At 38.7% G+C, this 14,630-nt stretch overlaps 1 protein-coding gene across 2 annotated transcripts in view; it reads left to right on the top strand.

The window, feature by feature from the left end:
• The window catches only part of NTN4 (netrin 4), a 120,519-nt gene that overhangs the window by 26,658 nt on the left and 79,231 nt on the right, over positions 1-14,630 (top strand). For both annotated transcript variants that reach the window (XM_008004297.3, XM_008004298.3), the window contains exon 3: positions 13,170-13,448. In XM_008004297.3, the coding sequence (XP_008002488.2) occupies positions 13,170-13,448 (279 nt within the window). The remainder of the gene's footprint in view (positions 1-13,169; positions 13,449-14,630) is intronic.

The raw sequence follows: 14,630 nt of genomic DNA, 5'->3' as shown, positions 1-14,630 counted from the left end.
AGACACAAACTGTAAAAGAGAAATACTGGTAAACTGAACATCATAGAAATTAAAAACTGGATAGGCACAATGACTCACGGCTGTAATCTCAGCATTTTGGGAGACCAAGGTGGGCAGATCACCTGAGCCCAGGAGTTTGAGAACAGCCTGGGCAACATACTGAGTTCCCATCTCTACAAAAAATTAAAAAGTTAGCCAGGTGTGGTGGTGCTTGCTTGTAGTCCCAGTTATTTGGGAGCCTGAGGTGGGAGGTACACCTGGGCCCAGGAGGTTGAGGCTGCAGTGAGCCATGATTGTGCCACTGTTCTCCAGCCAGCCCAAGTGACAGGGCAAAACCCTGTCTCAAAAAATAAAATAAAATAAAAACCTATTGCTATTAAGACACTGTTAAGGAAAGTGTTAAAAGGAAGCCACAGATAGAAAATATTTACAAATCATTACAAACTGAATATATATTTACATATCATAATTCATAAGGAACTCATAACTCAATAAGGAGAAAACAAGAATTAAAACTGAGCAAAAGATTTGAACAGACACTTCACCAAAGAAGAGGATGCATGTCAAACACATGAAATGACGATCAGCATCATTACTCAGCAGGGAAATACAAATTAAAACCACAGGGAGATACTGCTCACATTCACCATAAAGGCTAAAACTCAGAAGACTGATAACACTAAATGTTGGAGAGGAGGTATAGCAACTAAAATTTTCATCATACATTGCTGCTAGAAATGCAAAATAGTACAACAACTTTAGAAAACACTTTGGCAGTTCCTTATAAATATACACTTACCATACCACCTAGCAATTTCTCTCCTAAGTACCCGTGAAAAATAACTTACATGCTCATAATGACTTCTGTGTGAATGTTCATAGCACTTTTATTCATTACACCCAGAATCTGTAAACAACCCAAATATCCATCAACTGATGAGTGAATCAACTGCCAAAATTCTTCAATCAGTTCTTTCTTGCTTCCATTTACTTGTCTCATGCTCTTTCCTGAATCCTTTATGCTGTCCCTTATTCTATCTAAACCCTCAATAGTCTTCTGTTATCCAGCCAAACCCAGAAAGGTTTTTGTAATCTCCTTTTTTCTAATAAATTGCATTTGCCATTGTTAATTACATTTTTTTTTTACTTTGCATTCTCACTTCCTTGGGCTTCTATGATAATGAATTTTCACTGTTTTCCCATATTGCTCATGGATCCTTTTTTTTTTTTTTTTTTTTTTTTTGTATTATTTTTGGCTCTTCTCCTTTCTGACCTCTAACCATAGATGGCCCCCAAAGCTCAGCCTTTAGTTCTGTTTTTGTTCCAACATTCATTTCTTTGCCTCTCACATGTGACTGTTCTTCCCCTGCTCCCCACTACATCTCTTAGTCCTCAAACTGCCTTTACCATGGTTCAGAGTCTTTTCTTTGCCTGAAGGGAAGGTCTGATCATTTCACTCCCTGATCACTTGCTATGTATTCTATAACCAAACAAAGTCAGCTGTGATGTAATGGTAATAGCACTGAACTTGGACTCCAACAACCTGGGTTCAAGTACTGGCTCTGCCACTTAATAGCTAGGTGACCTTGGATAGGTTAATTAACATCTTCTCAGAGTTTCTGTATCTGAAAGATGGGAATGGATAATACCACATCATAGATTTACTATAAGGATGAAATGAGATAAAGTTTCTGTATCTGAAAGATGGGAATGGATAATACCACATCATAGATTTACTCTAAGGATGAAATGAGATAAAAATAAAAACAGTTTATAAAACATAAGTCATTATTAAGCATGAATATGAGTTTTCAACAAATATATGTTAACTCATATATGCCAAGCACTGCCTACACACTGATGGGCAAGCAGACAAGGTCCCCTGCACTCATGTCTCACTCACAGTCTAGAGAGAAACACAAGCAATTAAGCAAATTTAAAAACAGACATGGTATATTCTAAGTCTGGAAGAAATAACAGGTGCTTGAAGTAGCACATAGAAGGAACAGGGATGATTAAGAGAGCTTCCTGAATAAAGTTACATCAAAGATGACATCTAAAAGATTGGCATGAGTTGGCCAAGTAGAGGGTAGGAGCGGAATGGGTGGCAATGATAGAGAGGTGTGGCAAGTGATCCAGCTGGGGAATAGCATGGGCAACAGCTGGGAAGGCAGCAAGTTCATGGAGCTTTCTAGGAACAGAAAGGGGATCTTGGTATGGCTGGAGTGTAAAGTTGGGTACAAGGAGAGGGAGAAAGAGTGGGGAAGAATGGGCAGGGAAAAAAAACAAAGAGATCATACATGCGATTTCCAGCATGGGTCAAGCAAGCAAGAGACTGATGATCCAAGATGAAGTAGCAGGGTATTCTAACTGTGGGCCAAGCATGGTGATAGGAAATTGAGGTGATCAGTATTGAGAGGTTACCCGTGTAGACAGACAGCATCCAACAGGCCTGTCCATGAATCCTAGTCACTGAGCTGTATTCCCCAGGAGGACTCAGTCTCAAAGAAGGGAGATTGACAAAACAAGGCAGGTCCCCAGCAAAAAGCGACACACCAATCAATTTTATTTATAAAGGGCAGTGATTTTTCAAGGCATTTCCACGTCTCAGACCTTTGAAGAAAATGTTCACTACATCTTTGCGAGCCAGGCAGAAGCAGGTATCACTACTTTTATCCAGTGTTCAGTTAATCACATCCATTAACAGAATAAAGGTGGCACAGTTAGTCCTATCCATTATTTGGTTGACAAGTGCTGATGGTATCAATCATATATAATATTTTCTTTAATCCTATGTTTTAAATTTAATTTTAATCCAGGAATGGCTAGCTCCAAAACAAGTATAAAATGGGATATAGTGAAAAAGTCATCAGGTTGGAGGTTAGGATTTGGTTTCCAGTCTTAACTCTGTCACCAACCTATTGATTGACACTTGGCAAATCACTTCAAGTCCTCAGAACCTCAGTTTCCTCTAATTGGACTAGCCCATTGATTGCTAAGGACGTTTCTGACACTCAGATCCTTTGACTTCAAGTCCTGAGGGCAAAAAGAAAAAAGGCTAGGATTCCACATGTATTGAAGAATGTTTAAAATTTATTTTTACCCCGTCTTTATTTCTAATTTGTTTTCTATCTTGTTTCTCATTCCTCACAGTTCTGTCATTTCCCTTTTCCCTGAAGATATTTACGAAGCTGCCTTTGCATCACTTTAAAACTGTAAATATGCCCTTGAAACATGCAAAGAGGCTTTTGTGTACTTACAAATCGAGGTTATTATCGTACAAGTAAGTCACTTGAGTGCACTGCATTCCTCAGCTTGCTCCATTGAGAGCTTTATTAGGTTATATTGTCCTATCTTGGAAGATAAGACTTTCCCACTTTGAAGGGTGGGCTATCTGATGAAACAGTGTGCCGAATGCTCCAGAGTATAAGCAAAAGGATTTTGGTGCTGCCCAAAAGACAGACACACTTCTCTAAGACAAGTAGGTGCTTCACTTAAAGGGGCACAGTCAAGGACAAATGTTCTAAAATTAAACCAACCAGCTGCAGACGCCCACATGTCAATTATGCTATCTTCTTGTCCAGCCTTCTCTTTCCATGAAACCAGAATTCCCACTCACTGCAACCCTGGAAACTTCACATACTTTCCAAGAGGCCACCTATCCATGGAAGCAGAAAGCCTGTTTCGGAACATACTAGGATACATGTACTCATCTGACAGAATGTTGCAGTGAGCTGAGATCACGCCTCTGCATTCCAGCCTGGGCGACAGAGCAAGACTCTGTCTCAAAAAAAAAAAAAAAAAAAAAAAAAAAAGAAATAGGTTTTACTATGGAGGTGATTTGTCTTTTCATTAGATTATATTAGGCAAAAGTTCCAGGGATTTCTCCCTAAATGTTTGTAGTCATTCCTGCAGTTGGCGTAAATTTATTACTGAAAATATTCAAATATTCAATACTTTTTAAATGCTATCTTTGAATAAGGTAATGAATAAATAATAAGCTGATTAATATTAAATCTATGGGTTTTTTTCTTTTCTTTTTTTGAAACAGAGTCTTGCTCCGTTGCCCAGGCTGGAGTGCAGTGGCGCAATCTTGGCTCACTGCAACCTCCGCCTCCCGGGTTCAAGTGATTCTTCTGCCTCAGCCTCCTGAGTGGCTGGGACTACAGGCGCGTGCCACCACACCTAGCTAATTTTTTGTATTTTTAGTAGAGATGGGATTTCACCATATTGGCCAGCCCGGTCTTGAACTCCTGACCTCGTGATCCACCCGCCTCGGCCTCTCAAAGTGCTGGGATTACAGGCATGAGCCACCATGCCCGGCATATTAAATATATTTTTTCTATAAAGTAAAATTGTGCTAGTTATGTTGGAGGGAGTATAAGATTACCATAAAAATTAAGATATTTTTAAAGTGATAAAGTTTATTGTGAGGCAATATGTACCTAGAAGTTTTGCTTATTAATGAAATGTACATTATAAAAATAAATTTTTATTATAGTTATTCCATTATTTTTATATTGGAAAATCAAAATAAACCTGTATTGACATGATTCAGATTCACTCATTCAGTAACATTATTGAGAATTCATAAGATATTGTATTAGATGTTGGGGATATATAAGGATGCATCAAAACATAGCATAAACACACACAAAAAATATAAATAGTCCAAGCACAGTGGCTCATGCCTGTAATCCCAGAACTTTGAGAGACCAAGGCAGGAAGATCTCTTGAGGCCGGGAGTTTGAGACCAACCTGGGCAACAGAGTGAGACTTAGTATCTACAAAAAATAAAAAAATTAGCTGGGCATGGTGGCAATCACCTGTAGTCCCAGCTACGCAGGAGGATTACTTAAACCCAGTAGTTCAAGGCTGTGATGAGCTATGATCATGCCACTAGACTCAAGCAAGACATTGTCTCTGAAAAAAAAAGAAAACAATACTTACATATACAGGCGATCATAATAATAGGTATCATAAATTATTTGAAAAGTTATAATGGGAGTTTACTGGTATACTCAGAAACAAATTACTAAAACAGAATTATTGAATAAATGTACAAAGTTTAGATGCTTATATTTTCTTTTTCAAACTTTGCAGGAACATATTTTATTGTTTTTTCAGGCCTTTCTATCTACTAAATATAACTATACTTCTAACTTTATTATAAAACATCCAATATGCCATTTCTATATATTTGAGTAGAAAAATAAAGGCTTAGTTTATGCACAGTTTTAGAAACTGTGTTTTATAAAAGTTAAGCCGCCTTGAGTTTTTTACATGTCACTTCTCATCGAGGATGGGTAATAAGGACCAGATTTACCCTCCCACCGGAAACAACTAAAAAACTGGACAAAATATGTGAAGCAATTGTTTTAAAGTATTGAACATCAAGCAGAAGAGGAAAATGATCCCTGGGAGAAGGGAAACAAATAAGGTGAGCCCTACAATTACCCCAGCTTACTGCCTAGAGAGGGTGTCCAGTCTGCAGTGCAGGTAAGAGGAACCTACATAGAGCTTGATGAATTTCCTGACTTAAGGACTCGAGAATCTGGGAAAGACCAAGAGAGCTAGAGTTTGCAAGGTAGAGTTCCAGAAAGGAGAGTACTATATTGGAAGAGACTTTCAGAGATTTGCAGATGGTCCTCCTCAAGTCTCCAGCTGAGAACTGTTCTACACATGTGCAAGAAAACTACCTGAAGCCAGAGAGAAACACCCTGAAGGATGGAGGGAACAATCCCCAGAGGTAACATGGGGCCAGCAATAGACAGACAGTGTGAGAAACCTTGTAATTCATTGTTAGAGTAATTAGAAGGGTATCATCTCAGTAGAGGGGCAGAATTAGCCCTACACTAGAAAATGCATTGATCCCACATAACAAAATGTAAAAACAAACCTCAAAATGATCCAGCTATTTCCAAGAAACTGAATTGCATCCCGAGAAAAAGCTCAAGAATACAAAAATATTCAGCACCCAACAAGGTAAAATTCACGATACCTAGCAGCCAATCAAGACCTGCAAAAAATCAGGGAAATGCAACTCATAATAAAAAGAAAAATCAATAGAAACAGACACAGAAATGACATAAATGATAGAGTTAGTAGCTGAAGAATTAAAAACAGTTATTATCACTGTATTTCTTATGTTCAAAAGGTGGAAGAAAGATGGAGCACATTAAGCAGAGGCATGGAAAAGATAGCAAAAAAAAAAAAAAAAATTGAATGGCCATTTTCGAAGATTCTGATGCCTGAGATGAAAAATACACAACAAACAGAATTAGTAGACTAGACACTGTAGAAGAAAAGATTAGTGATGTTTAATACATAGCAATAGAAATGACCCAATATGAAACACAGGGAGAAAAAAAGCCAGAAAAAGAAGTGAAAATAGCATTAGTGAGCTCTGGGACAGCTTCAGGCAATTTGGTACATGTAGTTGGAACCAACAAAGGAAAGAAGGGAGAGGAGGGGAACAGAAATTTTTAACAAATAATGGTTGAAATGTTTCTAATTTTTATAATAACTATAAATCCATGGATCCAAGAAGTGCAACAAACCTTAAACACAAGAAACAAGGAGAAATCTACTCCAAAACACATAATAATCAAATTGTTTAAAAAGCAATGGTAAAAAGAAAACCAGAAAAGCAGCCAGAGAAAAAAACAGCACGTTACGTACAGAAGAACAAATCTAAGAATGACCGAAGTTTTTTGCTGGAAACAATGTAAGCCTGAAGACAGTGGGGGCAGAAACTTTTAAGTGCCAAAAAAAAAAAAAAAAAAGAAGTCAACTTAGAATTCCATACCCAGCAAAAAATATTTCACAAAAATGAAGATGAAGTCAAGACTTTTTCAGACATAAAGAAGCCAAAAAATAAATAAATAAATAAGTTTTTCACCAGCAGACTTGCATTGAAGGAAATCCTTCAGACAGAAGAAAAATGATACCAGATGGATATCTGGACCTACAAAAAGGAATGAAGATCATCAAAAAGGAAAAATAGGTCAATACATGTGAAATGCTTTTTTTAATTTCTAAAATCTCTTTAAAGGTAATTAGTTGGCTTTTTAAAGCCAAGGTATTAACAGTGTGTTGTGGAGCTTATAACATATATAGAAGTAATATGCATGACAAGAGTGCAAAGGTTGAGGGGAGGACTATTCCTAGTTTCTTATACTATATGTGAAGTGGTAAATATCACCAATGACATTAAATGTAAAAGATGTAAACACCCCCATTAAAGGCATAGATTATAATATTGGACAAATTTTTTAAAAAAGATGAGGTATGCTGCCTGTAAGAAGCCCCCTTTAAATATAAAGACATAGCTAATTAAAAGTAAAAGGATAAAAAAAGATATACCCTACTAACACTTTAAAAGAAAGCTTGAGTGGCTATATTACTATCAAAGTAGATTTTAGATCAAAGAATATTGCCAAGGATAAAAAGGGACGTACACTGATAAAACAGTCACTTCCTCAAGAGGATATAACAATCCTCCATATTGACAGGGCACGGTGGCTCACGCCTGTAATCCCAACACTTTGGAGGCCGAGGCAGGTGGATCACCTGAGGTCAGGAGTTCAAGACCAGCCTGGCCAAGATAGTGAAACCCCACCTCTACTAAAAATACAAAAATTAGCCAGGCATGGTGGCAGGTGTCTGTAATCCCAAATACTCAGGAGGCTGAGGCATGAGAATCACTTGAACCTGGTAGGTGGAGGTTGCAGTGAGCTGAGATCGCGCTATTACACTCCAGTCTGGGGGACAGGAGCGAGACTTCACCTAAAAAAAAAAAAAAAAACCAACAATCCTCCATGTTTATGCACCCAACAACAGGACTTCAAAATACATGAAGCAAGACCTGCAGGGAGAAATAAGTTGATAATTATAGCTGGATATTTCAATACTTTTTCAAGGATACAAGGTGCGTTATCAAGACAGACCGTATACTGAGTCATAAAACAAGAATTGATAAATGTAAAAGGATTCATATCATACAAAATATGTTCTTTGACCACAATGAAATTAAGTTAGAAATCAATAACAGGAAGGTATCTGGGAAATCCCCAAATAACTGGAATAAACACACTTTTATTCCAATTATTCAAAGAAGAAATCAGAAGGAAATCAAGAGTATTTTGAAATTGAATGAAAATGATAACATAGCATATCAAACTCTGGGGGGATGCAACTAAAGAAGTACTTAGGGGAAAAGAAACATCTCAAATCAATGATCTTCAAGTCCAACAGAGCTTAAAGGTAAAATAAGCAGTGAATTATTTTTAAAAAGTCAAATCAATGATCTAAGTTTTCCCTTTAAGAAACTTGTAAAAGAAGAGCACATTAAACCCAAAGTAAGCAGAAGAAAGTAAATAATAAAGATAAAATTAGAAACCAATGAAAAAGAAAAACAGAAAAACGATGGAGAAAATCATTAAAACAAAAAGCTGCTTCTTTAAGAACTTGAAGATGTCTAGTATTTCAAGGACTATTAAAGAACAAATGCAGTTATGTTCCTGAAGTTGCTGTTTTTAGTAAATAAGAAAACTAGATCAGAAACTATGGGAAAAATTTGTATTTCTTGGAGTGTTTGCTATGCCTGCCTGATCCTTTTTCTTAAGAATATGAAAGATCTTGTGTGCTACTATACAGAAGAAATCCATAAAGCATTTTGAAATGTATTACATATTTTTATATAGTGTTTATACATAGATGTGTGTGTTCACATTGTTCTCATCAAGAGTGCGGAACTTGTGGTAAGAGCATCTTGCTATCTATGTTCTTCTAAACTCTAGACCCTGTTTGGCTTTTCCTCTTACAATGATACTTGGAGAAATAGTTCATTCATTTATTCATTCGGCAGTCATTATGAAATGCTACAGTGTGCCAGAGACTGTGGGACGTGCTGGGGAGCACAGTTGTGAACCAGACCAACAGGATCCCTGCCCTCTGAGCACTGAGTCTGATGTGAGATACAGACAAGTAAATAGGCAACAACAATAGACCAGTGTAAGCGTGCCATCATGGAAGGAACGAGTTCCAAGGGAGTCCACAGGACGGCCTTGGAATATTCCTCAAGCTAGCAGCTAAAAAGACTTTTTAAAAATATGATCACATTTATTATTACAAATTTTTATAATTCAACGTAGGCAATATAATGTTAGGCATGGAGCAATATGTTAAGGTATGAGTTCGATTCTCAAAGAATTCCTTGACTAATATTTACCTAATATTTACTCCTTATTCTGTTCACACTGTACTGATGCTCTGTTTAAATTTTCATCTCAAAGTATAATTAAGACATATAGAATGCTTTTTTTTTCCCCGCTATCCTGCCTGGCTAATTTTTGTATTTTTAGTAGAGATGGGGTTTCACCATGTTGACCAGGCTGGTCTCAAACTCCTGACGTCGTGATCCACCCACCTTGGCCTCCCAAAGTGCTGGCATGACAGGCATGAGCCACCGCACCTGACCTAATTTTCCATCTTCTTATTGAGAATTTTTTATGAGTGTTCTAGAATAGAAAGATCATATAAGTCATTTTCACTTGTTCAGGACTTTGTAAGGATTTCTGTGTCACACTGGGGCACAGAGAAATGGCAGAACCTGAGCCAAGAATCCCCATCCTCAGGCAAAGTTCAAGGGATTTGAGGCTTAGAGAAATAAGGCAAGACCAGGAAAATGTGAAGATTCCAAAGGTTAAGTAGGAAGGGGTCCATGATTCATTCAGAGGGTCAGATATTTTTTAAATTATGCATTTCCTTTACCCATTGATTTCAGCTTTGGAAATGTATCTTCAGGAAATTATTACAGTCCTCCCTTATGTGCAGTTTCGCTTACCACAGTTTCAGTAACCATCAACCATGGTCCAAAAATAGGTGAGTACAATAAATATTTTGAGAGAGAGAGAGAGACCACATTTACATAACTTTTATTACAGTATATTGTTATAATTGTTCTATTATTTGTTATTGTTGTTAATCTCTTACTGAGCCTAATTTATAAATTAAACTTTATCATGGGTATATACGTATAGGAGAAACATAGTCTCTATGAGTTCAGTACTATCTGCAGTTTCAGGCATCCCCTGGGGGTCTTGGAAGTCATTCCCCGAGGATAAGGGCTGACTACTGTCTATACATCCACATTGTAGCTACAAGGTTGTTCCCTGCAGTGGGTTACACTGAAGTTGGAAGCAACCTAGTTGCCTAACAATAGCAGCCTGGCTAAATAAATTATGTCACATCCACACACTGTAATTCTAAGCAGGTTTTTAAATTATGTAACGGTGTTTCTCAAATTTTGTTATGTATCAGAATCACCTGGAAGGCTTGTTGGAACACAGATTGCTGGGCCCCACCTGCAGAGTTTCTGATTCCGTTGATCTTGGATAGGGTCCAAGAATTTGCGTCTCTAACAAGTTCCCTAGGGGTGCTGTTGGTCTGGGGAACCACTCTCTGAGAACCTCTGATGTAGAGATACAGTTATTGAGTTGGAAGAATACTCACAAGATATATAAAGATGTTTATGTTGTATTTTATATATATGCGTACGTACGGAAGTTTAGGTAGAAAGATAGCAAGTTGGCCTCCCTGGTTCTCTTTGGAGGTAGATCATATTGTAGGTACTTATTATCCTTAGTATTTTGCCTGACAGATTTTTCTGTAATGAGTATAATATTAACCACCAAAACATAATAAAATTTCTAAATTAAAAAATGAGATCATGAAGTCCTGGCACTAACAAGCCAGAAATACTGAAGTATGCTTGAACCTGGTCAAAAAGCTTGATCCCTGGCTTTCTAAATATTAATATATCTTGTTGGGAGTGTGTATTAAGAGGCAGTTGCAGACAGAGGATCAGTGGTGGGCCTATAGATACATTCCCTTCCTTATGGGAACAAAAAATAGAAGAGGCTGATACTGTCCTGAGGGCTTCTACGTGTTTTCTTACTTCATTTCAGTCATGCCATACAGGCTTCTTCTGGGGAAGTTTGAAGAAAAACTGGGTGGGACCCAAAGGGCGACCTGCCAGAAGTTGGAAGCATCTGGATTGGCGCACTTCTTTGTTTCCTGACGCAGGGTAGATCCATTCCCAGGGTATCAGATTAAGGCGTCTCCTTTCTGGAAAAAAGATTTCATGGTTTAAATTCCCGTTCACTTTTGTGTCTGTGGCACTCTGCTGTCTCCTTTCCAGCACACAGCCTCAGGGGTCATGATGTCCCTTCCCTGCTGATATCCGCGTGCCAACTGTGGTGTCATGCACACCAAGCACAGAGCCGCCATTCAGCTCCCACTGTCTGGGCTCAGGAAGCAGAAGAGCTTCAAAGTTCCTATGGACCTTGACAGAGCTTCCTCTGGCTTTGCCTGTGCAGAACAATTCTCAGGGTGAGGGGGAGATGGAATGGGGTGAGAGAGGGAACTAGGGTAAATGTCAAGGGTAAATACGTGGCAGAGAGAGAGAGACCAAACAGTTGCCACCAAGGTTCAGGAAAAGGAAGGGTGGGCAGATAATGAGGAGAAGGATACCACAGACTTTTCAATGGAGCACCTACTTGGTTAGCAGTGGTGTGTCCTTTTCCGTGTCCTTGCATTACTGTGGTTGGTAAAATAGGAGGTAGTACATTGTTGATATCATTTAGAGCAAGGGTTCTTCCTGAGTGTCCAACAGAAATGCCAGTGTTTGGAGGTCATATTGAGAATAAGTACCATATGAAAGCCCATAATGGATTCAATTTTTTAAAAATGTTTCAAAACAGAAAATCAGGTTCTAGTTCAGGCTGTTGTTAAAAGAAAAAGATGTTACTTCTGTACTGACTTTTGAATATATGACATATTGTTTGTTGGACAATTTTATTTTCTAATAAGCTTCCTTCCACCACTTTGCATATGGATAAATGGGACAGAATGTGATTTGAGTTTAAGATACAACATTTTTTAAGCTTTAAAAGTTCAAAAATAGCTAGAAATACAAATACCGATTAATTATTCAGTTATTTCTTACTATTGTCATGATACTGGCGCTATAACACGACATTAAGTATGTGAATGAATTTAGGACCTGGCGTAAGGAAGTTATCTGGAATTCTCACCTATTACACAAATGCCAAGAACAATGTTAAATTAATTAATTTGTTTACCAAAAATTTATTGAATACTTACTATGTGCCAGCCACTGTCCTAGGATACATCCGTGACCGCCTACATGAAGTTTATGGTCTGGATTGGGAAGACAGTAAATCACTAAACCACTACAAATAGAATGTCAGATGGTGATAAGTACTAAGAACAAAAACCAGGCAGAGCCATTATAAGGACTTTGTATCTTGTTCTGGGGAAAATGGGAGGTCTTCTGGTGGGAGTGGTTTAAGCAAGGGAGTGACATGATCCAATCTCTGTTTATAGAGAACCACTCTGGCTACTGGCTGGACAATGGGCTGCAGAGGCCAAATGTCTGCTGAATTATTACCCTTACCCTCTCCTCCAAAGTTACATTTCATTGAGGACAGGTCTGTACCAGTAGACCTTAGAGATGTGATCTACACGGTCGATTCTTTCCTTTTCATACTTTTGGTGTGAAATTGATCTCTAAGGTGATACTTTTATATCCAAAAAGAGAGAGTGATATTTCTAGGCAAGGTAAATCAGATATCACCTCTCTGCCTACAGTGTCCCAGTGGCTTCCGCTGTAGTCAGTATAACTGTACTGTGACTTCCACAGGGCTCCATTCATGTTGATCTCACACCTGCTCTGTCTACCTCTCCAGCCACTGTCTCTTTGTTCACTGGTCTCCAGTCACACTGACTTTGTTGTTCTTCCTTGAACAAGCCAAGCTTGACTCTGCCTCAAAGCCTTTAAGCTTGCTCTTCCTTCTGCCCAGAATGCTCTTCCTGGCAAGATCTTTGTATGGCTGCCTTTATCTCAAGAATCAGGTCTCTGCTGGTCACTCAATGTATACTTCTGTGTACGAACAGGCAGCACATCTGCTCCTTAGAATAACACGGCAGCTCTTTCCCAGGTGTGCTCAAGGTCTAAAAACTTCTTGTTATCTTATCGTTCACAGATGACATAAGGCATAAATCAAACAGGGGCTACATTAGGCAAACAATTCAGGGTTTGCACACAGTCCTATAAATGCATGGTATTTTCTTTCTCCTTACAGGTTATTTTCAAAGCTTTGTCACCACCATACGATACAGAGAACCCTTACAGTGTCAAAGTTCAGGAGCAGCTGAAGATCACCAACCTTCGCGTGCAGTTGCTAAAACGACAGTCTTGTCCCTGTCAGAGAAATGACCTGAATGAAGAGCCTCAACATTTTACACACTATGCAATCTATGATTTCATTGTCAAGGGCAGCTGCTTCTGCAATGGCCACGCTGATCAATGCATACCTGTTCATGGCTTCAGACCTGTCAAGGCCCCAGGAACATTCCACATGGTAGGTGAAACAAGTCCTACCCTAAGAAAAACAAATCATAAGTTACCATCAGCTTTGGGCATTGGTTGGTATATGCTTAACACAGTGCTGCTAATTTTTTCCTCTGCCCATTACAGCTCCAACTCCATACCCATCCTATAAAGTGCCTATTAACTTGTCTTTTAATCTTCGGTTTTAGTGTTATAGTCAAGCATGATAACCAGATTCCTTGGAAAACACCCATGCCAGTTTTTAGTACTGTGACCTTCAGATATAAAGTATAAAGTGAGTAGGAGCGAGAGGATGGCATAATCATATTAGTAGTGTTATCACACTGAAACCAGCTTTGACAATAAATGGGGAACATTGTGGAATAGATTTTAAAGTGGGAAAAATAAGAACCTCGATTTTATGCCTGGTATCTTTGCTGTCCAGCCAGCAGAACGAATAAAAATTCTCCTCCGTGAAGAGGACTGACCCCCTCCTCACCCTAAGGCAGAGTTAAACTCTCTTTCCTCTAGGTTCATACATCTCCTGGACTTTCCTCTGAACTTCTACTTCTCTGCATCCCCCAGGAGACTGCGAACTCTCTGAGAAACTGTATGATCTTTGCATCCTTGGGACCAAGTGCATTACCTGGGCCGGAAGTAGGTGCTCAGTAGGTGTTTGGTTGAATGATAGCAACACAGGAATAGGGAGATGATGAAAAATTAGTGTCATTGTTTATCTGTCCTTATCTCCCCGACTTCCAGAAAAGGTAGAGTGGCTCATCTGTAAGCACCTTGTTGGTACACATCCAGAGACTATGGATGGGGATTGGACAAGGAGAAAATAAGGATGAGCACTCCAATTCTTCGATTTTATATTTTGCTCTGATAATTCTGAGCAAACCAAAGCAAAATGAATAAAATGGAAAAGGCTGCAGAATATTCTACTGCATTTCCTAAAGGGTAGACGTCCCTATTCTTTCTTCTTTCTCCCAGCCCTAGTATAGGATAGACCACCAGCAGCCATGATCCAGTTAGCCAGCAGGACAGTGCTGGCTGGGCTGAGTCGCTGGGGCAGCATCAGGGTAACCAAAATGACTAGGAGAGTGGACAGAAAGTAACCAAAACAGAAACAGTACTATTACTTGTAGAAGTTAATCTGGGCTCCCAGAGTTGAAGAAAATGCAGCATTCATTCAACAGATACCTGCTTGTTT

Source organism: Chlorocebus sabaeus, chromosome 11, assembly GCF_047675955.1.
Source record: "Chlorocebus sabaeus isolate Y175 chromosome 11, mChlSab1.0.hap1, whole genome shotgun sequence".
Taxonomy (NCBI): domain Eukaryota; kingdom Metazoa; phylum Chordata; class Mammalia; order Primates; family Cercopithecidae; genus Chlorocebus; species Chlorocebus sabaeus.
This window is presented reverse-complemented; position numbering and strand designations above follow the sequence as displayed.